This window comes from Chamaea fasciata, unplaced genomic scaffold, assembly GCF_029207755.1.
Source record: "Chamaea fasciata isolate MVZ Bird 193981 ecotype frontalis unplaced genomic scaffold, bChaFas1.0.hap1 SCAF_12, whole genome shotgun sequence".
NCBI lineage: Eukaryota > Metazoa > Chordata > Aves > Passeriformes > Sylviidae > Chamaea > Chamaea fasciata.
This window is the reverse complement of record NW_027094097.1, coordinates 9,882,629-9,908,389: the sequence shown is the minus strand read 5'-3', so window position 1 is coordinate 9,908,389 and position 25,761 is coordinate 9,882,629. Positions and strand designations below refer to the sequence as shown.

Genomic DNA, 25,761 nt, shown 5'->3' with positions numbered 1-25,761 from the left:
GGAAGGCTGGGGAGTGTCGTAGGGAGGATTTCCCCGGGTGTGAGAGGACTGCACACCGGGGCTGATGTCGGACGAAGCCTCTCTCCTTTCTCGCGTATCCCCGCGGAACGATCGCGCCCGGCGCGTTTTTCCCCCTGCGCGCCGCCGTAGCCGTTGCCATGGCGACGGGCCCAGCGGCCCGGGGCCCGCGGAGGCGCCGGTCGCTGCCGGGGAGGCCTCAGCCAGGGGCCCCGCGCCCTGCCTGGGCATGAGGCGGGGCCGGGGCCGCTGTCAACCGCTTCTGCGGGGAGAAGGTGAGGGGTGGGAGGTGGTGGAGTGTGGAAGGGGTCTACGCGCCTCTCTCTAGAGTGGCTGCCCGGGAAACCGCTCACCCCGCCCGGCTTCTGGTGCTTGCCCTTGCGTCCCGGAGGCTCTCTCTCTGTCTACCCTGATAGCGACTTCATGCTTTGCTTTTTATAATCAGTGTCTTCTGGAAGTGGGTATAAAGGCGTGCCGGGCATAACCACTACGGGTTTTGCAAGAGGTAGCTCAAAGTGACGCACGAGCAAGTTTTCAACAGCCTGATGAGAAAAGGATTACGTGATTGGTAATGATTTCTCATCAGTGATGAGCCAGTTGCCATGGAGCAACTTAAATGATGAATTCAGGCAGATACTGCTAATTCAAACGGTGAAGTTAGGATTTTTTATTCCAGGCAGCTTGTTGATAAGACCGTGCTGATGAACATAAATTATATTCTCTGCTATTCTTACCCACTCCTCTAGCAGTTGACCCAAAAAGACATTTCCAGCCCTTCACCAGGGACTGAAGGGCTGTTGGCATACCAAGGTTGGAATTGTCCTGCTCACTCTTTCAGCATGTTGCTGTGCTTGCTCTCTTCCAGCTCCGTGGAATTGTTCTAAAACCGGAACCATTATCAAAAATACCACAAGTGACCCAGAGACCTCCTCCTTTTCTTTCATCACTCTCCTGTGTGTGTTGATCAGACTAATTGAAGTTGTTTGCCATGTTAGATGTTAATTTCACGTCCTCTTTAGTTACTGAGGAAGGGTGAGAGTGGTGCAGAGGTACCTTGAGGCAGCTCAGGTCCAGCAGAGCTCCTTTGTGCTGGTTTTGTGATGCTGGCCCTGATCTACTGCCTGCTCTCTCTGCTCTCTCAAGTTTTCTGTGAAGCAGAGCAGCCCAACTCTCTGTTGTTAGAAGCTCTCCTGGCCCTTTGGCAAGTGAAAAGCAACCTCTAATAATCGACCACAAACTGAAAAAAAGGAGAAATTGCCTCTGAGCTCAGAACTGTTTCGCTTCACATGCGTCATCATTTTAGTCTCCAACTTTGTCCACCTTGGAGCATCTCTCCAGCACCAGGGCTCAGTCACGCGCTTTTGCATCACAGCTTTTTGTTTTCCATTTTTGTCTTCTGTAGATGAATATCTGCAATAAACCTCATAATAAGATAGTTCCAGAGGATTTGGATGAAGCTCTCCCTGAAGCGAAGACCCAGCGTGCTCGAAGGAATGGCTGGAGCTGGCCCCTGCACCTGTTCCAGATCATTGCCTGGCTGCTCTTCCTCTTCTTTGCGCTGGTTGGCTTTGGAATCCTGGTTCCTCTCCTGCCCCGCCACTGGCTACCCGCTGGTTACATCGTATCCTTGGATGCAGAGGAGAACATGGGCTGGTACAAACTATCACTGGGAGGTTTAACTGCCCTCCTTAGGTGGCACAGAAGGCATTGGGAGAAAAGCACCTGGGCCAGAGTATTTCTCATCTCTGTGGGATTTGTGTATTAAGGATTAAAAGATGTGTTAAATCCTTAACTGTGTACTTCAGTGTCCAGGAGTGTGTTTTATCTACCATTTAGTTGTTCATCTTACTGCAGTCTCCATTGATCCTGCAGATGCAAATGTGAGAGAAAAGAACTATCTGGGGCCCCTGGCCACCTTCAACCGTAACCAACACGCACATGTCATTGAGAACCACCACTGCTATGTCTGTGATGTAGATGTGTAAGTATCTTTTCTTTCTATTGCTCTGTCTTCACCATTGCATTTCACCATTAGTCCTTAATGTCAGACTATAAGATTTGAAATTGAGCCCCTGAGCTGCTACGGTGCAAGTTAAGCTTTGTCCTGTGGCAGGGTTCAGGTAGTTGGGTAGGGGCCCCCTGTCAACTGTGCACAGGGTTCTGTGTTTTATTTCATTGCTCACATTGTGTGGAGAAGGCTGTAGTGTGCCATGTTCCCTGGGCGTTGGTGTTTTACCTAACAGTGTGTGACTTCTGTGTGTGTGTGCTTGTCTCTGCTGGCCAATTGCAGGAAATGCTTGGAGGGCAGGCATTAAGATCAAGCTCTGTAGTACTGCTGAAGGGATTCAAATAAGAATTCAACAGTCTCCAAATGAAAAATCATGCAGTGCATTGAAAGGTGAATTTTGTAGTGTTTGGAGCTGTGGTCCAGCAGTGACAGATAAGTTTGGGAGATAAAGTACTCCTGATGCAGAAGGTTTACTCACTATTACCAGGATCTCTCCTGCTGTATCCCCCTGTGTTTGAGTCACTGAAAAGTCATAGTAATGAGCTGGTGCTGCCATGCTAATGCCACTCTTTCTTTGGCAGGAGTGCCAAGTCAAAGCACTGTGGAACTTGCAACAAGTGTGTGTGTGGCTTTGATCATCACTGCAAATGGCTCAACAACTGTGTGGGCGAGAGGAATTACTGGTAAGAGCTTGGCATTGTGACAGAAACACAGCACTGCATCAATGATGTGTCTCTTTCTCTTTCCAAGGTTCTCCTGTAACTCAGTCCAGTTTGTACTTAGCCATTCAAAACCCCTTTTCTTTTAGCCCCTGGCTGAACAGAATCAGTCATGAGAAAACTAGATGAAAAATACAAGCATAATCATGACATTCAAATAACCAGGGATAAAATTCCTAAACTTAAAATGTTGTAGCTGAACATCTGTAAGTAAAAACAGAGAACATAGAGTTATTATTTGGTATTAGGAAAAGCTTACAGGATGTTAATTGGGTGTCCTTAGTGCTTCTGAAAGCTAGAGTAGGAATAGAACCATGATGGTGCTGTTCCAATTTGAAACAACCAGCATCCAGATCATGTGCTTTCCTTACAAGATTTGCCAGTTGGCAGGAGTCACAGCAGCATATAGGGACCTCTAATCCATCCCAGGTTTGAGATAAGAATAAAGAGACTGTCATTGATGCTTCTCAATTTACTTTCCTGCACTTAAACCCTGTAGAAAGCAGAGTGGTGTTGTTGCTGGGTGCCATGTTACACTGCCATGTTCAGATTTTGTGTAGGGAGCTCTTTGTCTGTCCTAGAAATACTTGACTGTTTTGTAACCATGGTTGCACTAAAGGGTTACAGTTTAGTCCCTCAGAGTAACAAATAATAAGTAAAGCTGTTCACCATTATCTATCATAAGTGTAAGAAAGCATGACAGTAATTTGAGACAGCTGTCTCTATTAAAGGTTGGGATACTGAATTGTGTGTGTGATGTTATTGAAGCCACTGAGACCTCTCCCTTTCTTGGCAGGCTCTTTTTGAATAGCGTGCTGTCTGCCATTCTGGGCCTGGGGCTTCTGCTGCTCATCGCTTCCTACGTCTTTGTGGAGTTCTTTGTCGACCCCACGGTGCTTCGCTCTGACCAGCACTTTGATGGTACAGCAGTGCTCCACATGTGCATCCTGGGAATCAGCCAGCTTATCTTGATAAGGGTTTGAATTCTGTGAACGCTTTCACTGAGGAGAAACTCCATTCCTTACCACTTCAATTTTGTACTTCTGTTAGAGTATCTCTGCTCAGCTGGATGGAATGTCTTTCCTTACAGAGCTAATTGCTCTTCCTAAAAGCCTTGCAGGCACCAGATTTCTTAGTCTCCAGTGCACAATGGGTCTGCAGCTACTCCTGAGTTAACAGGATTTCCAGCTGTAAAGTTTATTTAGAGATACCTGGATACTCTACTTACCTCCAACTCTGTTTTACAGCTTTGAGGAACCACATGGACCGCTGGTTTGTGTTTCTTCCTGCATCTCCTGTTGAGACTCGGGCACCTGCCATTTTGGTGACAGCTGGGATTTTTATTCTTCTGAGCCTAGTGACCATGATCCTGCTGGGCCACCTCTTGACCTTTCACATCTATCTCTGTAGGTATTTTGTTCCTGTCATGTACATACCCATTTCATTTTTGCTTATCTTCTACTCATCCTGCATTCACTGTCTGTTCACCTTTGTCATTAATATACACCCATGTATACATTAATATATTGTGCAAGATTGCCATTGAAAACGTGCAAAATTGGGATTTAAATTTATATTTCTGAGTTCCCCCCTGTACCATGTAGGCTTATCAGTGCATGTGTAATGTGGGGCTTGTGTTGGCCCTCTGCAGCCATGTTTAAGCTATGTTATCCTGAAACTGAGAGCACTTGGGAGGGTATTGGAGAAGCTAAGTGAGATGAACTGGTCAACCCCAGCGTGGTACCAGCGATGGCAGATTCAGATTGACTCTGCATGTGGCCTTTGTGAGTCTCCTCACTGTGCTCCCCAGTACTTCTGCTGTGTGAGAGAGCCTGTTTTTTCCCTTAGCCCAGAGAAATGTGGATGTACGGAGCTAAATTTCTGATTGGATCACTGCCATCCAGGATAAGGCCCCTTTATGAAAATTGTACCATATTGATACAAGAAGATTTGTGGAATTCAGAGGAAGAGGCTTTCAGAAAGCCTTCTCTTTAGATCTGCTTGTTGCTCTGTCAAGAAAGGATATTTATGTTTGTTTATGTAGAGATGGGCATCAAAAACTTTTTTCAGCCATCGTTTAAAATTAAGCCAATGCTTTTTGGCTGCTGATGAAGGTCATGATAGGGAGAGATCTTACATTTGCAGTAGCTGGTGGTGCCAGAAGTAGAAAAGAAGGGATGTGGTGGAAGAGAAGTGAGGACAGCGGTTACAGAGGATCCTTGGATGGATTTTCAGGTTCTCAGTTAACAGACCTGCAGATGCCAACACAAACTAGGTCAGCAAAAACCAGCACAGTTCCAGAAGCAAAACAGTTGCACTGCTGAAGTGTAGTGTTTGATAGGTGAGTGCTGGCCAGCTGGTATGGACAGGGCACTCAGTGTGGACACTGACCATCGTTTTCTTCTAGAGCCTCTTTGAGCTTGACTGACATTTGGGAATGCTGCAATTTGACTTCCTTGGCAGAATTGACAGTTGGCTTTTCTGTGTTAATGGCACTGTCTGGAGATTTGAAAGGTTGATCTAACACTTTTTAAAGATAAAAAGCGTGACAAAGCTCCAGGAAGGTTTCTTCTGAATGAAAAAGGTTTATTCTGCTTAGTCCTTAGTGGTATTTACCCTGTCCTTGTGTGCAGCTTCCACAAGAGGGTGCTCCCTGCCTGAGATAATGACCTGCTTTATCTGTCAGACAGAAACCTCTGTGTGTGCCACTAGTTGTGCTACAGGCTTGGGGGAGATTTTGCTGCTGTTTTCTTGGGGTGATTCTTTTTCCTCTTTCAGAATAAATTTCGAGCCAAATTAACTTCTACTTTTTGGCCCAATTTAAAATCTTTATCTTTCATCTTGCATGGAAACAGAATTATTGCTAATGTTTTTAACATTTTATTACATTATAATCTGCTGCCCTGATGAAACTGCTCCCAGCTGTACAGAATGTAGTGTGCAAGCCCTTGCTGTAAAGGAGGGGTGTCAGCACACTGAAGCCTTTATTGTGTGCTGCTTATGAGTATGCATTGCACTTACCACTGCATTTGCACTTCCTACTGGGTTTCAGGGAGACAGACAAAGTATGTCTGAACTTAAACTCCTCTTATTTCATACCTGTAATTGTCAATAGTCTCCTCTGAATGCTTTAAGGTGGAAAGTGTTGTAATGAACTGTCTTCCCTCTTTTGAGACTAGAAATACACTTTACCAATTCCAGTGTAGTTACTGTTGGTCAGTATTTCTTCATATACCTTTTTGTTTTTCAATAATTAAATTACGTGAGTTAAATAGCACCCCTGTGAGTGGTACTGCATTAGGCTTCCATTAAAAAATGGCTTAAGTCAGGTATGACTATTAAAATTTTGTATCTAGTTTTGTTACAAGCACAGTGAAAATTTCAGTTACTCTCCAGATTTTAATTACTTGCTATGATCACTCAAAGAAAGTAGGTTATCCTCAAAAAAGTAGGTCCATGTATTCAAAATTACTACTCTTGATTCAGAGTCAGTTCTAAAGGCATTTGGTGAAGCATGGCACTTCAGAAGCTTGGAAGGAGAATTTTTTTTTCTTCAATACCAAGAAACTGTTGGCAGAATAGAAAGGAAAAAATAGTAGGGAACATAAAAGCATATAGGGTTATTCACACACTGTATTTTGCATGTTATGTGCTGCAGTGTTATCTGGCAAAAAAAATGCAGTATTTTAACTAAATAGCTCTAGTAAAATATTTTTTAAATTATACTGTAAGTATTCAGAACTCAACAAAATCCAAATTAAAAATGGCTAATAGGCCTTTGCTTATGGAGCAACATTTTGTTTTTCAAAGAAAGAAAAGGGTGCCATTCTAGGAGCACTTGCCAGCACCCTGCTCTGTTCTGTTAAGTAATCACTTGGCTGCAGACTCACATTCATCTCTATGTTCTCTCTTCTTGCCCAAATGGATCCTGAATTTTTATTTTTTCGTAAGGTGATTGCTTTAGCAGAGGGGCACCTCTCCTCTGCTCTCCCCCACTTCTCTGTGAAGTAGTCCTGTGCTCAGGGCATGGTTTTGAGAGGTAAGATATCAGTGATATAAGTGTCTTCTGGCAGAGGGAGGATTTTAGTCCAAATTATCCTAGGCATCTGCTTTAACTGCTGTGCTTCTGTAAAAAAGGAGGAATAACTACCAGGCTGTGCACTAAAACCCTTCAGCGTCCATTTCTGGGGTTTATTTTCTAAAAATTCTTAAGGTCATTATGGGAAGAATGTCTGCATTTAGGACTCTTTTGGGTCTCATGAAGAAACCAAGTTGCTCAGAAATGTCACATGCTTTTTTGGTCATTGATGGAAAGAGATGTGTTTGCATGGGGACCTGGAGAGCTCATAAAGTCAGGGACATGTGAACTCTGGGCACATCTGTTTGACATGAGGCAAGCTGTGCATTTGATGCTCACTGGTTTGCACTTTAAGTGTCTCAGTCACTACAGGACACACTGGCCTGCTCAATTTCTTCTCTCCATTTAGCACCACATACTTTCTGATTGCTCACCAAACTGTTTGTGCAGTACAGATCTTACCCTTGTTGGGCATGAATAATTGATTTGCCCTGAAATGAATGGGACAAATTACTACAGTATAGAAGGCTGTACCATTCTAGGACACTGTGGAATAGCAGGACTATAAGAAAGCATTGTGATGGTGACAGTAAAGGATACAGTAGGATGTACAGTGCACGGGTACTTTTGGCTTAGATTACCAGTTGTTTCATGTTTGTAGTTACTATTTGATTGTATAGTTATCCAGTCTGTTTGTGTAAGTGCAGTCAGGGAGGGGCCTTTCCTGTGCTGACAGGTCTCTTTCTTCCCTTTCAGTGTGGCACAAGCTGACTACGTATGAGTACATCCTGCAGCAGCGTCCCCAGCAGCAGCCAGACAAGGTAGACAAGAAACAAGAGTCTTGTTCCTCCCAAGTGAGACCCAGTCAGGTACTCATCCTACTCATCCTCAGTCCACTTCCCAGAAACAGCCTTGCTTGTTCGCTGTGTAAACTTCACTTTCTTGAGCCCCATATTTTAAAGGCAGTTGGTAGAGATTAGACTTCAAAGGTACTTTGATGGAGTTGAGTAGGATGTGAAAGAGTGCAGGGCCTGTAATTCCACGAACACTTTAGGTGTAAGCAAGTGCTGCTTTCAAAGGAATCAATCCCACCCACTCGCTTCCTCCACTTATTTTGGGCCCTGCACTATCTTGTCTCTTCTGCCAGCACAGCTGTTCATTAGGACAGGGTGGGGGAACTCATCTGAGTAACAATAAACTTTATTAAAAAAATAGTTGAGCTGGCCCAGGTCCTTCCTATTTGGTTCAGCAAGCAGTCACATAAATGCCTGGCTCAGCACAAATGAGGGTGACTGAAGACTGGGAAGAATCCTTTCCCTGAAAAGGGCAGGACCATCTGTTTAGGTGGCACTGCACATCTTGGGGGTTTGTGTCATGACTTCAAATGAGACAGGCTCTAGGGCTGGAGAAACTGAGGCTAATCACTGAGCAGTTAATAATTCCAGTAGTTTAACCATCTTGCATTTGAAAAGAACACTAGTTTTTCCGAAATGACCCAGATAACTGCTTTTCTTTGAAATGAGTCTGTGTAATGATAAGGGTCCTTGTTATTACCATGGTGTTGATCTATATCTCTGTAGAAAGAGTTCTACAAGCTCTTAAATGCTGCTAGACTCTGCAGAGGCAGATGTATCAGGCTCTGAATTGAGAGGTTCAGTGTAATTTATTTTGCTACAAGGCAAATTATTGGATTAACTCAAATTTTGACTGGACACATTCTGTACTAACTTTAGCAGGGGCTTGAACTAGAAACTTCCAGAAATTCTTCCTAGTCTAAATTATTCTCTGATTCTTGGTCATGTGTTACTTTTCATTCAATGCAACTATGTTATCTACTATGCAAACAGTTTTGTATTTCAAGAGAAATTAATTAAATACAAGGTTCATCCAAGTATTCTCTGTAGAGATACTGGGGTGTCTCTGGATTCATCCATAGTTCTTCCCTATCAATGCAAAGGGGAAAGTGATCTCACTCAGTTTTGTATAATATGAAGTCCCTAGCTTTTCATATATGTTTTTTACTGTTTTGGAAAAGTTAAACTTTCAGTTTAAACAGTGGTTTCTATAACAACAAAAATATTTGGCACTTTGTTTCATGGAGCTTTGTTTAATATGAAAATTAAAATAATAATAAAGCATTAGCTCTAATCATTAAGTTTCTGAATTTTAATTGATACTGAAAAGGTATTTGAACAGGGGTGGACTTCATGTGTGTGTGCACATTTGGGATGTTGGCGTTCAGTGATGTTCTCCTGTCTGCACTGGTTCTTATCTAGATATGTGTGAATATGGTTAATTTGAAGCAACAAGCCTGGAAGGAGCAGGGTGAAGAGGAGTTTGGTGTTTCAGGACTGCAGTTAGGACCTTGGGGAACAAGAAAGACTGGATGATGCCCAGTAACATTGTTAAGAAAAATGTTAACCCACCAGATTTTCCTTGTTTCTTACATAGCAACCAGAGATAAACACAAACAAATAGATTGGAGTAGGAGGACACCAAGTGACTTGCCTTTTGTAAGCTGTATTGAATACAGCCTTCTTTAGCTTGAACACTGCAACCCTTTGTAATTGATCCAACATGTTGTAAGCATAAAATGGAAATCATCCTCTTTCCACTTTTGTCTGAACTGTTCATTCATTTTAGGGACTAAGAAGAAACATGTATTTCCCCTTTAAGGTTTGTTTTTGAGCCTTATTCAAGCTTGGGTGTTGGTTTTGGCTTCAGTTTTCCCTGTTGGTTTGTGGTTAAGTCTTCAGCTATGTTCAGGTTAAAGGATTGTTGTTCAGGATAAAAGATTCTTATGTACTTGTAGGATCCACAAAGTAAGAGTCCTAATTTTGCACATTTAAATGGTTCAGGTATCACAAAAAATGCGAAACAGTTGGACACATTGACCCTTTGCTTCTATTACCATAACTAAAGCAGGATGTGCAAGTAACCACTTTTTCTGAAGTCATTTGCAGTCCAAAGAAATGTAAACTAAACCAAACCCTATGCTTTAATGCATAATTGCATTCATGCCAGGGAGCTGGCTTTCATATGAGGCCAGCTGGGGATTGATTCTTCTCACATTCCTAAAGCTTTGAACTTGCTTTGGAAACCGATTCAGGTTGGTGGGGTTTGATTTTAAATACTAAACACAGATTTTACTCACTTTCTCTTCCATTTTCAGTATTGTTTCTTTCTTCCATTGTCGATGTAAGATGAACTTAGTCTGCATTCTCAGCCTGAACTTGCAACAGACCCACTTTCCTTGGAACAAGAACTTTTTTTCCTGTTCAATTCTGCTTGCCCTCCAGGCAGACAGCACTTCAGGGCACTTCCTGACACTGAAGTTGTTGATAAGGGCAGCTGCAGTGGGAAAGGGAGCTGAATCCATCCTGGGCTTGTAAACCATGGACTTTGGGATGGTCACAACTGGAATTTGGTGAACATGGCTGGGATTTGCGTGGGGGCAGAACTTGTGCAGTCTGTCAGTCCAGCTTTCAGCAGGAGCAGCAGCTGAATCCTGACAACCCAGCTGCAAAGGGTGGCTTGTGTTGATGCTGCAGTGGGAGGATTCTGACCCTCCTGCTAAATGCCTGGGAGCAGAGAGAGGCTTGGACTCAGTGCTGTGGCTGTAGCTTGTGTCACACTGTGAGAGAACATTGTCTTTTCTACTGATTGAGTCTCATTTGTTTTTGTAGTCAGCTCTAATGCTTTACTTTCATTTATGTGGCTGCTTTGGTTCTACATTATTTATAGAAGGCTGAAATTAACAAAATGGATTTAAAGAGGCTCTTTCATTCCCTTCTTGGAAAGAAATTGTCCATGTTATTCTCAAGATGAATCATTTATTAAGCTCCCTTGAAATGCCAGTCCTGCAGTCCTGTTTATGTGCTGTGGACATTGAGTCCTGCTTGTTTTCAGTTTTCTGTGCAGTGGGATGTCTCTGTTGCAGCTCATTTCAGCCATGATCTGCCTCGCTCTGATAAGACCTGCATCTCCTGCCTGTACACTCACAGTGACACGAGACTGTGTCTGGTCTCCTTCCCTCATGACTCAGGTGCATGAGGTCTGAATGTAAATCTTGATTGTAAATGTCCCAAGGAGCTTTGAGGAGACATTTGTGCACACTTTGTGTTCAGCTGGTGATGAGTGATGATCTGACTTGAGTTGCAAGTTCCAACTGAAATACATGTTGTAAATCTCTGCAGATTATTAATCTTGCACTTGGATAAATTTTTAAATCAGAAAGTCATGTTTTTGATTGCTAAACCAATTCCCTTCAGATGTTATGTTACCACCTATAAAACAGTTGAAATTGTTATTTTTTTCTCTTTTTATTTGCCTTCGCTTTTTATTCCTAATATCTGAAATGATTTCTTGGCTGCCACTGAATGTGCAGCTCCATGGATTCTTTTCTAGTTCAGAGACTGATTCTTTGTATATAAAGTTTACACTGCTTTTCCCACATGCTTCACTTTCCATCTTTACCTCTAGCAATATTGATTTTTTGTGCCATTTTAGCACCCTGTAATTCAATATTGCAAAGATCTTCCGCAGCTCTTTGCGGCTGGCTTTCATTTTTAATGCCTTACATCAGGGAGTGTCATCACCAGGCTTCTCACTGCTCTGCTCTTTTGTTGATTGTTTATGAATCTGTTGAAGTGCAGAGGCCCTGGATCTCTCAGGAATCCATTTGTGGCATGTCCAACCTTGACTTCATTTTCTCAAATTTGCTGATCAGGCTGTTCAGAAAAATAGGTCTTCATGAGCTTTTTTTAGCTATTTTTGAAGCTAATGCCTATCACATTTTAAATCCTTCCATCTTAACATAAAAGTTACTTTAAAATATCTTTATAGTCACTGCACAATGAAATACTTAGGAAGGAGTTCTCTTGATGATTATCCAAGTTTAAGAGCAGATGATATGTGGTGTCAAGGTTCTTCTGAGCATGGTTTATCCTTTTTTGATAACTGGGCTTCATCCCTTGATACTCTGACCATCTTAACTGGCTGCTTTTGAGGGACGACTGGGGTCTTTTCCTGTAATGCAGCATTTGGATTTAGGAGGCTTATTCTTATAATGTTTCCAAAAATATGCAATTTTCAAGTTCAGATGTCATTCCTGTGAGTTCTTCCATACCTGAGGCAAATAAGCAACATATCACACTCATTTTTAAAAATTAGCAGGCCTTGGCCATACAGGGTCACACAAGAAATAGAAAACATTTTATGCTTTTTATGTATATTTCATGCTTCCATCTTTCTCACCTCTATTTTGCATTTAAAAGATATTTTTTGCATTCACTGCACAGCTCCTCAGATTGAACTGTGTAACTAATGGAAGCTTTAAGTGGTATTTTGAATGTGGTCCCAAGAAATGACTAAGCTGATCTCTGTAAGTGTGATTTGGTTTTGAATCATATGAAATACTGGCTGGACTAAACTAATTAATCAAAGACTTCTAATTGTGCCAATCTTGGTTTTCCATCTTCTTAAGCAGCAGTTTCCTGCTGTGCTACCTGTAAGGACAAAAGATGTCTGGCATGAGGAGAAAGAGTACATCTGTAATGGAAATTCCTGTTCTCCCCTCTGTGTTCATATTAGTCTGAAAATTCTGGTTTTGGTTTTGTTTTTTTTTCCAGGAAGCAGACTTACTGTCAGGTAATCCTGGCTACAGAGACCCTGGAATTCAAGTAGAGGAAGTCTCAACAGTAACTTCAGGAAAAAGGTGAGAAAAGTCGAGGATAAGATTCTCCTAGCAGCATGTCTGGTGAATGGGAACTTGCTGTCAAGGTCACTGATGGAGCCTAAGACAAAAGTACTTAGAAAGATAGGGAGCACCAGTGTTTTGAGCAAGGCATGAAGAAATCTTTGAGTGTCAGGAGGGTAAATACCTGCAGGAATACTTGCCTTCTGTCTCCTGGGAAAATATCATTCCTAGAATACTCTCTTTAGGCTGTTTTATATTAAATATTTTATATGAAAATGGTTTCTATTAATTGTTTTATATTAAAATTACTTTAAGGCTGGCTGATTTGTCCTTTAACTTTTTTATTGAACTCATTATAGTTACATGATTTCAGGTTGTGGAGAAATGACTCGCAACAGTTGCAAGTTTATAACACAGGCAAGCACTCCTGGGAAAACAGGATCCTTTCCTCTTAATTAGTCCTTTCCTGTTAACTTGTGTCCCTAGGGATTTCCTTGTTATTTTGCACAATTGTGCAGGAAGAGTTCCCCTGCAGTTTTGCTGGGAATGCTGTGTAAGGCAGGGGAGGCTGTGATCAGCTTGATCTGTACATGCAGGCAAAGAGGGCATCAGACTTAAGTGCTATCTCAGGGAATCACCTTTGTGTGTCTGCTGTGTTTTTAGCTTTCCAAAGCTCTACGTCCATAACCAAGAAGGTGACCCCAAGCAGAGCTCAGCTCCTGAGTCCCCATCTCTTCCCTCTGTGGCCCCTTCTCAGGTAAGGAAGATTTGCCACACACCCAACCTGCTCTGCTGGCAACCCACCCAGGTGCTCAGGCATGCCCACTCTAGAGCAGGCGGTGCTTAGCCCCTGCTCACAGACTCTGTCTCCCCTCAGTGTGTGTGCAGGTGTGTCCTGCAGTCACCAAATCCAAGTGATGTTCTCCTGTCTCTGCTCACAGGCATGATCAGAGCTATCCTACAGTCCCCTCATGAGCTCACAGCTGTAACACAGCTCTAATCCAATGTCTTGCTGCCCCAGTGCAGCTCAGTGATTCTGACTATACTGCTTTGTTGACGTAAGAAGCTCTGCATGTTTCTGTAGAGCAAGACCCAACAGTTTAAATGTTCAAATAAAGCACCTGCCCAGGGAAAGATGATGTGTGTGGAAATGGAGCTTGAGTGTATGGAACAGGTCTCCAAAGTGTTGGACTGGGCTCCTGATATTCATGTATCTGCATACAGATGCTCTCTCCTCTTGCTCAGATGGCAGGTGGTGGTGCTTTTCCTCTTTCCTCCAAGCTTATTAATCAGTCTTGCCATAGATGGTAAGAAAATTTTGTTTTCATCTCTGCTGTATTTGGGACAAGGATTGTCTCTTTCTTGGGACAGCCTGTGCTGTGTGAGTTTTGGTCCCCTCTTTTAGTTTGGCTTTACAAATGCAAGTGACCAGTGCCCTGGTACAACCCCCAGCTCTATGAGACAACAACTTAAAGGTACCTCCACAGAGAGAGTCACTGTATGCAGATAATGTGGATATGTTTTCACGAAATGCTTGTTCTCTATTACTGCTTTGTAGTAGTTCAAATATTCTAAATGTTCTTGGACTTTGGTGATACCTAGTGCTCGTTATTCAAAGTAGGAAGAATTAAAAAGTAGTAACAAGTCAAAAAATGGTTTCCTTACTTTGGGCTGGTGAAGTGACTTCCTTTCTCTTGGGCCACTTGCTTTCACAGCAACAGAAGAAAAGAAGAAAGAAAATGCAGAAGGCTTCTTCCTCAGCAATGGACAGTGGATCTAAAGCTCATGCTACACCTCCACCCTCATTCTCAGATCTCCCATCAGGTGAGAGTGCACCAGTCAGCTTGTCTGCTGAGTCTTGTATAAATATATGTATGATTTGCTTTAACACTGGTGGATCAGCCATAGCAGAGTTCCTGGGCTTGTTGATGTCTTTTTGGGGCTGAGAAATCTCTCCTTAAGGTCTCTTCTCCCTTTATTTCCATCTGCAGAGTTCCCAGCCACAGCTTCTGCCACCTCACCTTCCCGCAGCCTTCAGCTCTTAGTGCCAGCTTTTCCTCTGAGGGCTGCTGTGTCCCCCAGCAGCATGGGCCTCATCCAGGCAGCAGGACCCCCAGCTGACTATCACTCAGAGTCTGCTGAGTCCATGGATGAGATTCCTGTGGCTCAGACTCGCCTTGGGAGCCCAGTCCTTCAAGGGCCTTCTAAAAATAACTCAGGCAACTCTCAACATTATCCCTTGTCCACAGACAATCCCAGAGGAGTCAGGAAGAAGAATCTGTATTCTGAGCACAAGGTCAAAAAAAGAAGCTGCCAGCAGGACAGACGTGTGCAACGAGACCTGGAACTTTTTTCGAAGATTCCTGCTGTGTTTGTAAGTAAGAGCAGTGGAGAACCTCTTGTCCCTCAGCCCCAGCCCAGTGAGAGCACATCCGAGCCTGACCACAGAAAATGCACCAGCAAGCAGCATGTGGGCACACATGATCCATGCTCAAAGGACATAAGGACAAGCACCACAGCGGCCTAGGAATCATCCTTCCAAAGCCATGGCCTTTGGCAGCAGCGTTAGGGCTGTGCAGAGGCCTACAGGACTCACCCCTCACTGTGCATGTGCTGTCAGGCTGCAGTGGGACATTTCTCATCCTCAGCCAAGGGGATGCAAGAGTCAGCAAGGTGGCAAACTTGAGGTAGCCTTGTTGCTCAAGAGAGCTCAAGTGCTTTCCCCAGGAAAGAGCACACCTCTCTTGGCCCTCTGCACTCTGGTACTGCAGTAACTTCCCAGCAGAGTGTATGGGGCTGCAACTCTGCCATTCCCTGTGCCCTGAAGACTGTATTTCCATCGGCCTGCACCCTGTCAGTCTTTGGATCATGCTCAGGGGCTTCAGCAGTTGGTCAGGGAGTAACCTCAGGATTGCCCTATCCCTATACCGCTTTCCACTGTGCACCCTCAAGCCAAGGCCACCACCAGTGTGTTCTCTGTAAGGCAGCATGGTTTGACCTGCTCCCCCTTCCCAGCAGCCTGGGGTGCCCCACACTGCAGCATTCTCATCAGAAGTTTTGGGATACAGAAGGCCCTGAAACCTTTCCAGTTCCTGGGCTGCCAGATCTGTATTAGTCCACAGCCAAGCCTGGGGTGTGTATAGTGCAGAAAGGTCCCACAGCAGACAGTGGGGCACATGGGCAGTGCCTCGAGCCACAGCACCCTGTGCTGGTGGTGAGCTGCAGAGAGCTGTCTGGGCTGTCATCCTACAGCACCTGTGCTCTCCCTGCCCTCCTGACTTCCCCAGGCAGCATGCCCTGTTCCAGGTTCCTAGCTGAGTGCTGAGGCTGGGCTTCCAGCAAGCCCAGATCTGCCTAGCAGCCAGCTAATCTCAGAGCCCAGACAGGAGCTACACACACATCTCCATGGGGTTTGCCACCAGTGTGGCCATGTCTGACAAGATTTGGCACAGCCCTGAGCAGCAGCACTGGCATGGCTGGATGCACATTTCCAGACACATCCCCAGCACAGTACACTGCTGGTGCTGTGAACAAACAGGTGCACCAGCAAAGAAAAGGAAGCCAGAGGAGTCTTCATCACCCTTCCAAACATTTTGATGCATGGAAGGCACAACTGACCTTTCTCCAGGCTATGGTGGGTGCAGGTTAGGGATGGAGAGGACAAAGCAGGGTGCTGCGAGAGTCAGGCTAAGCTGTTTTCCCCTCGTCTAGCTCAGTCTGCAAGCATTCCTTGGAACTGGGTCAGAGCAGGACAGGGGATCTGAGGACGAAGGCTCTTTCGGCACAGTCAACACAGGACAGGCAGGATGGACTCCCAGCCTTGATGGGGGAGACTAGCCTGAGAGAAAGACTGGAGGTGTTTTAAAGGGCTGCCTTACCACTCTTCTCTTGTCTGTTTTTTTCTCCTGAAATAACTGGGTTGAGGTGCTTTGACTCTTCATCAAATGACACAACTTGGTGATCAGTGAAAGTGAGGTCTCATGTAGCTGTTGAAGTCATTTTGTCTCAGTTTGCAGGAAGAGCCGTCCTGTGGTCACACTCCTTGCAGCTTCCCTGCCTACTGTAGCCAGTGGTGCCTGCTGGCAGTGTGACCCTTTGGAAAAGCAGGTGAGTGTAGAGCAGCAGATGTGGCACTGGGCTTCTACCAAGTCCAGGGCATTGCTCACCAATGGATCCCAGTTAGACGAAGTCCTTGCTGTTGTTTCTCATGTCAACTATCATCCAAGGAAACTACATCCTGCAGCAATGCTGGGCTCATAGTTTTCCAAGGCCATCTGTCCCTCCATCAGAGAGCATTGGTAATTCCTCTTCAGCAGGTGCCCCTGAGCAGACCTTGTGTGTTTTCTTACTCTGTCCATGCAGAATCAGGCCCAAAATCATGTATGGAGCTCTTCAGCAGCTCTGGCCACAATAAAATTTTCTATATTCTTTGGTAAATAGTTTCCTCCTTTCTTTTGCAGCAATTCCTGGCTCTGCCCCACTGATGATCCCCAGGCTGTTTGGTTAACTTCTCCCTTAGCCTCTGAAGTCCCAGAAGTGCTCAGCACTGTAACCAATGTGAGGGTGACAGCAGTCCACTCTCCACAGGGCCTTTTGGGTGTTAGATGGGAGTGTCTTCCCTGAGGGTAGGGATCAGAGCACCTTCTCCCTGTGGAACCCAGCCTGGTTTTTGTGCTGGAGAAGGATGAGCACCAGAGGGAGGAGGCCCAGCCAGCTCTGCATTGTGCTGCAGAAAGGCTGCTGTGCTCTTTGGGCTGAGGGGAACTGGGTTTTCCTGTGCTGTCAGGTGTCCAGGGACATCCTTCTCCTGCCTTCAACTGGAACATTTGCTCCACTCTGCTGAATAACTCAAGGCTGCCAAACATGCAAGGCTGTGTCCATGCATTGGAGCAGCTGGGTGCTGAGCCAAGAGCCAGGATCTAGCAGGACAGGCTCCCAGCACTGCCAGTGTTGGACCCAGATCTCCCAAACCTCAGGGGCAACAGGAGGATTGTGTGTGCCACATGGTGATTGAAATTGGCTGGGGTTTATGTTTTTGCCACAACCACATCCAAGGAGCACTGTTCAAGATGCACAATGAGCACCCAAGAGTGAAAATGGTGAGGCTGAGATGGTTTTAGCTCCTGGACTCTCCTTCCCAACCTTGCTTTTGTCCTCTTGGCCTTTGATGTTGATACACAGCAGGTTTGAGTGCCAGTGGCATTTCTGCTGCTCTTCATGAGAAGTGTCCATAGCAGACCTGTAAGCAAAAGGAACAAGTCACATTGGGGTGCTGCTGCAGAGCCCAGCGTGTGGGCAGAACAGTGCTAGGCTCAGCACCAGAGGGTTGCAATGACCACAAGCTGCAGCCCAAGACCCTTGGAGCGCTGGGTTGAGGTCCTGACAGCAGAAGTCCTGATGCCTTCAGCTCCCCATCACTGCAGATAGACTGAGGTCTGACATCCTCAAGCACCTTCCCCAGCACTAAATAAAAGGTTTTTGCCAGGGTGTGAACTCTCCCATCAGCTGGAGGCTGTGCCCTGGACCAGCTGTTTCCACCACAAGACACTGTAGCTTTCTATTAGGAAGAAGCAATGATTTGCAGGATGACAGCTTTCCACAGTCCTCTGGAATCATGCCACAGTCCCTGGCCATTGACTGGCAGCTGTGCCAGGCCCCGCAGTGCCTGCTCCAAGCCCCTGCCTTGGCATGGGATGCACGTCGTGCTTACTTTCATCTTTGAGCCTGGCTCAAGTTTCTTTGTTTCCTCTTTGAAGTGAAGGGGGCCATCCTTTGGGAAATGGTTTTGTAGGAGTCTGTTCCTGCTCTGCTTTTGACACGTCCTGAGAGCATCTCAACGAGCTGCCTTGAGTTGCAGGGTGGGGGAAAGGAAGTTCCTGCCAGAGGATGGAGCTTTCCCCCCGTTCCTGTGCCCGGTGCCGTGCGTGGCATGACTGCAGCTCGTGCTCGGTGGCACACCCGGCACGGACACCGCACGCCCCGGTCCCCGATCGCGCCGCTCGGCAGCCGCAGCTAAGCCCCGCTAATGCCTTGTGGACACGCTGTTGCTGGGGTGACCGTGTACATATTGCACAACCTCCGAAACACTTCCCTCTGTTTTGTAGCAACTCGCGCTAGAGAAGCGGCGTTCCCGCATAACCTCATCCCACCCCAGACACGGCCGAGCCAGAGAATCATTCCTGAAACGGGATGAGTCCCGGGAGGCTGCGGTGCCCAGCCTCGGGGGAGGCCAGGGGCAAAGAGGATGAGGGTGAGCACAGAGGGTGCTCAGAGGTTGTACTTGTGCCCTCGTGCGATCTCTGAGCCGCACCCTGAGCAGTCACAGCACTCCGAACTCTGTGAGGGAGGGGAGAGGGACACAGTCCTAGCAGGAACCAGCCCAGCAGCCGAAGCTGCACCTCGGGGATGCAGCTGTGTGTGAGCCTCGGTGTGTCTGGGGTGGGCGCTGGAGTATTCGGCTCAATCTGTCCCTGGGGCAGGAGACAGCCTGGGAACATCCTGACCTTGATTAGAAGGGAAGGGTCCCCGGCGAGCTGAGCACGGAGCCATGTGCATGCTCCTCCACCACATCACAGGACCTGTGCAACCTCCCTCTCAACTACTGCCTGTCCCGTGGGCTGTGGACCAAGTCACAGCCTCCTCCCGGGCTTCCTTTTCCGGGCTGCAAGAGGAGCAGCGGGAGCCTGCCAAGGACCGTGCTCCATCCCAACAGGGCTGTCATGGTGAAAACAAACGCACAACAAACCCCAGCCCTTAGGAACCGAAACCTGACCTGCTCAACCCGACCCCGCGGACAACTCACCAGTCGTGGCTCAGCGCCCCCTTACCCGGCTCTCCCCGTGTGCCATTGCTTGGCTCCTTGGGCTCTGCAGCCCCAGGAGCAGCTGGAGCTCCTGCAGGAGAGCTGCCGACCTCAACAACTCCTCCTCCACCTGCTGCCGGCTCGGAGGATCCAGGCTCCCACGCTGCCCACCGCTGCCAATTCTTGCTGGATGCTCCGGCTGACATTACCTGGCTCCTGTCCGGAGCTGTCAGCTGGAAGGAGAGCCAGACACCTGCTTTGGTGGGGAGCTGCAGGGCAAGCTAAGGATAAGGCTGTACCTTGGATAAGGCTGTACCTTCATCAGGACTTAACCACCCTCCTCTGGGCGGCAATCGTTATTCCCTTGTCCTTAAACCAGAGAGTTTACAGCTTGTCCCCACCTTCTGCAGGTGGGACAACACCCCTGAGTCCTTGCCGACCTGAACTGAGGCTGGTTTAAATTCCCACTTCTCAGCCAGGCACTGTCACATCTGTCTGTCTGCACTTCGGAACCTGCTTTCATATTGGATGAGGAGCAGGAAGTGTGATCAGGAGAGTCCTCCCAGGCTCTCTGGCCATGTCTGAGCTCTACCAGCACAAACCAGAGAGAGGAAAAACACTTCTTGGAGAGATCTGCCTGGACTCCGGGATCAGATGAGCCTGCATGCTTGTCCTTCTCACTCTGGACTGTCCCCTTCAAGATGTCCTTGTTACCCTTCCTCTGGCTGGGCTGTGAAAGAGCAGCTCTTGTGGAGCCCCCGATGGAGGGGCCACAGGATTGGTTGGGGGGCATAATAAAGTGGGATCCTTTATGCATCTGACTGACTGGGCCTACCCAAAGTGGCCAGGTGCTCATACCTGAGACCTCTGGCACTCACCTCTGAAGGGAGAGGTGAAGTTAGTGATCCCAAACTCCCAGAGCTGGTTGGTGGTTACCTCTGGAGGTCTCCAGACCCTAATCCAAGAGAGAACCAGTGTGAGTGGGTTGCTCATGGCTTTGTCCAGTCAAGAACTGGCAACGGTGTCCCAGGAGAGAATAGGTCCCCTCAGACAAGAGGGGGAGGTTGTCACTGGGGCTGTGCCCCACATCAAAATGCTCTGGGTGCACAAGCAGAACTGATGCCCTGGGACAGCTCAGCTATGGGGACACCTGTGTCTGTCCTTAACCTGTGGTTGCTCTGCACAGGGACCAGGGCAGACAGACCACAGGGTGCCCACGACAGTTGTTTGAGCCACATCCCCGTTTCCAAAGCTGCTGATTTGTCTGCAGGACCCCCAAGGCAGCAGCAAATCACACACTGTGTGTCCTGGCTGTGCACAGCAACCGCTGGTGCTGCAGCTGATCATCCACAATGCCAGCAGAGCACGGGGATCAAAGCAGGCTGTGGGCAAACAGCCGAGGTGGGGCAGTGAGTAAGAGATGTGGGTTGTGTTGGGGTTCCATGACAACCACAATATTTGGGTACTGCCTCAGCTTGCAGCACCCACTGGGAGCCCTGTGTGTGGCCGTGCTCCGGGCTGCCAGGGTGGGCAGTGCTGGCATGTGGCTGCTCCAAGGGTGTCTCACTGGGTCACAGGTGCTCACCACAGTCCCTGAAACACCAGAATGGTTGGCATTGTCTCCTCAGCCTGGGCAGTGGCCTTGGTCCGTGGTGTCACCCACCAAGAGGACAGTTCCTCTATGGGAGGCACGGTGACTGTGTGGGGCAGGGGAAAGGACTGTAGGGTAAAGCACAGCAGGGGTTCCAGGTTAAGGTTAACCTGTGCCAGGTTGAGGCTAACCTCAGCACAGGCTCCTTAACCTGCGTTAATTTAACCAGGTTAAGGAGCCTGTGCTGACGGGGTGGCAGAGAAACCTTGTGGGTTTATGGTGGGGCCTCGGGGGGTGCTAAAGGGACCTTGTGGGACAACACTGGGGCTTTCTAGGGTGATGGAGAGACCTTGTGGGGTGTATGAAAGACCTGGTCAGGTGTCGGTAGAGTCTCATGGAGAAGTAGTGAGGCTTCAGGGGATGCTGGAGGGTCTCAGAAGTGGTCCGGGTCCGCTGCCCGGGCTCCATCTCCCCGCCCCGAGGGCGCTCCCGCCGTGCTGCGGCCCGGGGGAGGCGGGCGGGGGCGGCCCGGCCCCTCCCGTCGCCATGGCGGCGCCTTAAACAGGCGGCGGCCGCCGCCCCCGCCCGCCTCAGAGCGCGGCGCCGGGAGGTGAGCGAGTGACCGGGAGGTGAGTGACCGAGCGGCCGGGACCCCCCGCACCCGCGGCCCCTCCGGTGCCCGTCCCGGGGCCACTGCACGGGGAGGGAGGAAACCGGGGGGGAGGGCGGGCGGGGGTCGTCGCTGCCCCGGCATCCCGCGGCCCCCGGCAGTGACCTCCCAGCCGGGCGGGGAGAGCCCTGGCCGGGGCTGCGGGGCCGTGCGGGCCGGGGGCGGCGGGAGCCCGCGGGAGCGCGGGGACGGGAGACAACCGGCGGCATCCCCGCCCCGCCGCGCCTCCCTAGCGACGGTCGCCAGGCAACGCCCATCCTTCCTAGCGACGGTCTTAGGGACCACTCCTCGGCCCTCGCAGAGGCTCCGGGGGCCCATCCCGGCCTCTCTCCCGGGCATCCATCGGGCGAGTTACCCGCTCTGCACCTCGGGGTGCCGGAGACCCCCCTGGGTACTGGAGCTCCCCTGAGCACTGCAGCACCCAGTCCTGGCCCAGGTGCTGTGGGTGCTTGGTGTGTGGTGAGGGATGCTGAGCCGCCAGGGCGAGGCTGGCGAGGCGATGGCAGGCGGGGAGTGGGGATGGGGCAGCAGCAACAGTGCCACCACGGGGTGCAGAGACTTGTTGGCTGCTTGGCACCCTGCAGGGCATCACGCTTGGCCCAGCCCTGGGGGCAGGTCACAAGGCTGGGGTGCTGCCCAGGGGGATACAGGCAGGGGAGAGGTGGGGCTGAAGGCAGGCGGCGGTGCCGGTTCTCCCGATCCGCGAGCGGGAGGAAGGCGGACGCATTGCGTCATTCCCGGAGAGTACTCCCTAAGGGACAGGCTGATGCACTCACTCCCCGCCAGCCTCGGAGCCGACAGCCTCGCTGCTGACAGCTCTCGACCAGGAGCTTCCATTCCCCAAGAAACGTTCTTGGCTTTCGGCCTCGGGGCTCATCTGAGGCTGCTGTCAGCCCTCACCCCACGCCCGCAGGTGCTGCCAACACCCGGATCCTGCTGCAGAGCCTCCACCCTTGCCAGCCTTCCTCCTCCTCCTCCTGCTGCCCTCGAGGGCCTGTGAGCAGCCAGCTGAGCTCTGCCGTGCAGCCAGCAGGAGCTTGGGTGGTGACGGGCTCATCTGCCCCTGTCCCGCAGCCCCATGGCCGAGAACACTGAGATGGCCTCCCTGGAGGAGAGCTTCCGCAAATTCGCCATCTATGGTGACACCAAGGCAACGGGGCAGGAGATGAACGGCAAGAACTGGGCTAAGCTCTGCAAAGACTGCAAAGTCACCGACGGCAAAAGCGTCACCAGCACCGACGTGGACATTGTCTTCTCCAAGGTGAAGTAAGTGACTTGGATGCCTTTGCAGTATGGGCAGGGTGTCGGTGTCTGGGTGTGGGGGTCCCCACAGAGTTGTGCTACCGCTGCTGTGTGCCCAGGCTGTCCATCCCGCTTGTCATGGAGCTGCGGGCACTGTCCTGCAGTGTCACACCTTCAGGTGGGACATGTGGCTGCTTCTGAAAGGCCTAATAATAAATCAACCCAAATTTTGGAATGGGAGGCCCAGATTTGGTGCAGAAGTTGTGCCCCTGCACCCACTCCAAGCATTGGGGTGGGCCTGGTTGGCTCTGCCAGGTTCCCATACCTCAAGAAGGTGCCACAGGGGGCAGAGGAGGGTGCTCAGGGTTGTCCCATGTGATGTGGCCCTTCCCTGGGTCTGGCCAGCCAATGCCCAAGCTTGGGGAGGACTCTGGTCCATGGAGGTCACAGGGGCAGCTTGAAGGGCTAAAAGGCACTAGAACGTCTTTTAGGGTCCCTGGGGACACAATGACACTTCATGCTCCACACCAAGAGTCTGGGAACAAGGACGGGTGGAGAACCTGCTTCCTCCATGTGCTCTGTCCAGGCATTCCCATGCTCCTGGGTTGGGTCAGGCAGAGCTGAGCACTGGGAGGTTTCTGAGGTGCAGGAGGGCAGGTTGCTGTGCTGCTTCAGAGATGAGGACCAGGAGCTCAGGATGTTCTATGTGTGTCCTTCCAAGTTTGACTGGAGGACTGATGCCTGCTGGGGGAGAGAGGGTGCTGGGCAACCCAGGCACGCTGGGAGCAGTGGGAATGGATCCACTCCCCTCCTGACACCGGCACCAAATCCTAGAGCGCTTCCATGCACCCTGATTTTTTGTAACAGGGACTTCAACAGCATGTGGCTGAAAAGCTCCTGGAGCTCAGCACCAGCTGTGCCCAGCCCAACCCACTCAGCTGTAGCTGAATTTCAGAAGTGGGTGGGGGACCCAAGGGTGGTATAGGACAAAGTCAGGGTCTCTCTGATGCAGCTCATTTGGAGGCATGACCCAAAGACGTGCTGGTGGCAGCCTGAGTTTTGTTCTTGCAGAGGGAAGACAGCCCGTGTCATCAACTACGAGGAGTTCAAGAAGGCACTGGAGGAGCTGGCCCCCAAGAGGTTTAAGGACAAGAGCAAAGAGGAGGCCTATGAGGCCATCTGCCAGCTGGTGGCAGGGAAGGAGCCCATTAATGTGGGTGTCACGGTGAGTGAGGAGCCCCTGGCTGCTGGGAGCAGGAGTGGTCATCAGGAGGGGAGGATGGAGCTCTGCCCACAGTGCAGGTGCTTCCTAGGAGACCCCATGGCCCTGGGTGAGTGGGGGACCTGAGGGTTGCTCAGGGGGCACAGCAGGGTCTTTGGTGGGTGTCAGGAGCTTGTGTGGGACAAGGGATGGAATTTGTGTGGGAAGGGGATGGAGCATCTTCTCGACTCCCCACTGCAGAAAGCCAAGACAGTGGGAGCCGTGGAGAGGCTGACAGACACCTCCAAGTACACGGGCTCCCACAAGGAGCGCTTCGACGAGAGCGGCAAGGGCAAGGGCAAGAGCGGGCGGGAGAACATCGTGGACACCAGCGGCTACGTCAGTGCCTACAAGAACGCGGGCACCTACGACTCCAAAGTCAAAAAGTAGGGACGGGTGCCTGTGGCGCCACCGCCCCGGTCCCTGCGCGCCGGCCGAGGGGTCAGTGCCCAGCCCTGGGACGCGCCCGTGAGGTGGAGCCCGGGAGGCTGCGCTGGGGCCAGCCCCGGGCTGGCGGGATGTCGGCCGCCCGGCGCTGGGGGGATTGGGGAAGTCGCCGGGCCGAGTGCTCTGCCCCAGCGCTGCGTCCGATCCCCCCGCCCCTCCTGTGTCCCCCGTGCTGTCACCGCCAGCCCCACACCGTACTAACAGCACTGCTCCTCAGGGCTCCCCTGCCGGCAACCAGACCTTCCCTACCTCAGCCCCGGCTTTTGGGGCACCCTCCCTCGTCCCACCGGGGACCGCATCCTGTCCTCCCCTCCCGGGGACCTGCCTTAACCCCGCACCAGTTACACCACCGCCGCCTCCGTCCTTCCCCACCGGTGCCCTCACCTCGAGGCTGCCCGTCTTTGCCGCTTGGCCAGCACCGCGGGAGGCTCAGACCCTGCCGCGCCGTTTGTGCCGGAGCTGCCGGGGTGCTCCTGGCCCAGCCCCAGGATGCACCCCGGGAGAGCTTAGTGGTGCCTGGCCATCGGCAAAGGTCTCCGACCTGAATCCCCGTGGCCTCCCGCTGCCTTGGTGAAGCCCAAACCAAAGGATGCTGCAGACCCACGCTGTAACCCGGCTCTGCAATAAACCCCCTCCGCACTGACGCTCCCGTCTGGTTGTGTTCATGGACCGAGCGGCCGGAGCCCCTCTGGCCGCTCGCCCGGCCGGACAGAGGGGGCTCGGCCGGCCACGCCGCCCCAGGGCAGCTGTGCCGGGGGCTTGGCCCTGGCCACCGAGGATTTTGGCAGCTCCTGGCTGGCCCCGAGTTGCCTGAGCAACCGCAGGCACACAAACACGAGCGCCTGGCTCTCACTGCTGCTCTGTTTGCAACCAAACACACGAGCTCCTGGTAACGATCCCTGGGAACAGGCTGGCCTCCAGGATGGGACGGCAGCTCCGGGATGGGATGGTCACTCCGGAGAGTGGATGAAACTGGGCGTGGGCGCTGTGACCCCGATCCCAGGCATGGGCTGAGCCTGCTGCAGGGCTGCTGGGGTGGCAGTGCCAGGATTTGCAGCTGCATATCCACCTCCAGGGTCATCCATTCAGAGCCAGGCTCCCTAAAGAACCCGCAGGGGTTATTTCCAGATGCCTCAGCTGTGGCACTGCTCAGACCATGAGGGTTCTGCCGGGGCACACGTGTGGCTGGGACAGGCTCACTCACTGCCAAGGCACAGCACTGCACCT

At 50.0% G+C, this 25,761-nt stretch overlaps 2 protein-coding genes across 5 annotated transcripts; both read left to right on the top strand.

Annotated features, from left to right (window-relative positions):
• The first annotated feature begins 174 nt into the window (after positions 1 to 174).
• ZDHHC1 (zinc finger DHHC-type containing 1) lies at positions 175 to 16,958 on the top strand. 3 transcript variants are annotated; one of them, XM_066194618.1, is made up of 11 exons: positions 175 to 293; positions 1,421 to 1,639; positions 1,824 to 1,999; positions 2,608 to 2,709; positions 3,542 to 3,666; positions 3,993 to 4,151; positions 7,580 to 7,644; positions 12,454 to 12,539; positions 13,185 to 13,278; positions 14,237 to 14,345; positions 14,771 to 16,958. In XM_066194618.1, the coding sequence occupies exons 2-11, from the start codon at positions 1,421 to 1,423 to the stop codon at positions 15,046 to 15,048; spliced, it is 1,413 nt and encodes a 470-aa protein (XP_066050715.1). In that variant the 5' UTR covers positions 175 to 293; the 3' UTR covers positions 15,049 to 16,958. The 3 variants fall into 3 exon arrangements, with proteins under 3 accessions (XP_066050715.1, XP_066050714.1, XP_066050713.1); XM_066194617.1 differs by having other exon boundaries at positions 7,580 to 7,692; XM_066194616.1 differs by having other exon boundaries at positions 7,580 to 7,692; positions 14,513 to 16,958.
• A 4,501-nt stretch (positions 16,959 to 21,459) lies between these two features.
• TPPP3 (tubulin polymerization promoting protein family member 3) lies at positions 21,460 to 25,184 on the top strand. 2 transcript variants are annotated; one of them, XM_066194499.1, is made up of 4 exons: positions 21,460 to 21,543; positions 22,659 to 22,850; positions 23,898 to 24,051; positions 24,289 to 25,184. In XM_066194499.1, the coding sequence occupies exons 2-4, from the start codon at positions 22,663 to 22,665 to the stop codon at positions 24,475 to 24,477; spliced, it is 531 nt and encodes a 176-aa protein (XP_066050596.1). In that variant the 5' UTR covers positions 21,460 to 21,543; positions 22,659 to 22,662; the 3' UTR covers positions 24,478 to 25,184. The 2 variants fall into 2 exon arrangements, with proteins under 2 accessions (XP_066050596.1, XP_066050597.1); XM_066194500.1 differs by having other exon boundaries at positions 21,484 to 21,543; positions 22,498 to 22,850.
• Positions 25,185 to 25,761: the final 577 nt, after the last annotated feature.

Coding starts and splice junctions, on each gene's coding strand:
- ZDHHC1 (XM_066194616.1), top strand. CDS start 1,421: ATGAATATCTGCAATAAACCTCATAATAAGATAGTTCCAGAGGATTTG. Junction 2,000..2,607: donor TATGTCTGTGATGTAGATGT/GTAAGTATCTTT, acceptor TTTCTTTGGCAG/GAGTGCCAAGTCAAAGCACT. Junction 7,693..12,453: donor CCCAAGTGAGACCCAGTCAG/GTACTCATCCTA, acceptor TTTTTTTTCCAG/GAAGCAGACTTACTGTCAGG.
- TPPP3 (XM_066194499.1), top strand. CDS start 22,663: ATGGCCGAGAACACTGAGATGGCCTCCCTGGAGGAGAGCTTCCGCAAA. Junction 22,851..23,897: donor ATTGTCTTCTCCAAGGTGAA/GTAAGTGACTTG, acceptor TTGTTCTTGCAG/AGGGAAGACAGCCCGTGTCA. Junction 24,052..24,288: donor CCATTAATGTGGGTGTCACG/GTGAGTGAGGAG, acceptor TCCCCACTGCAG/AAAGCCAAGACAGTGGGAGC.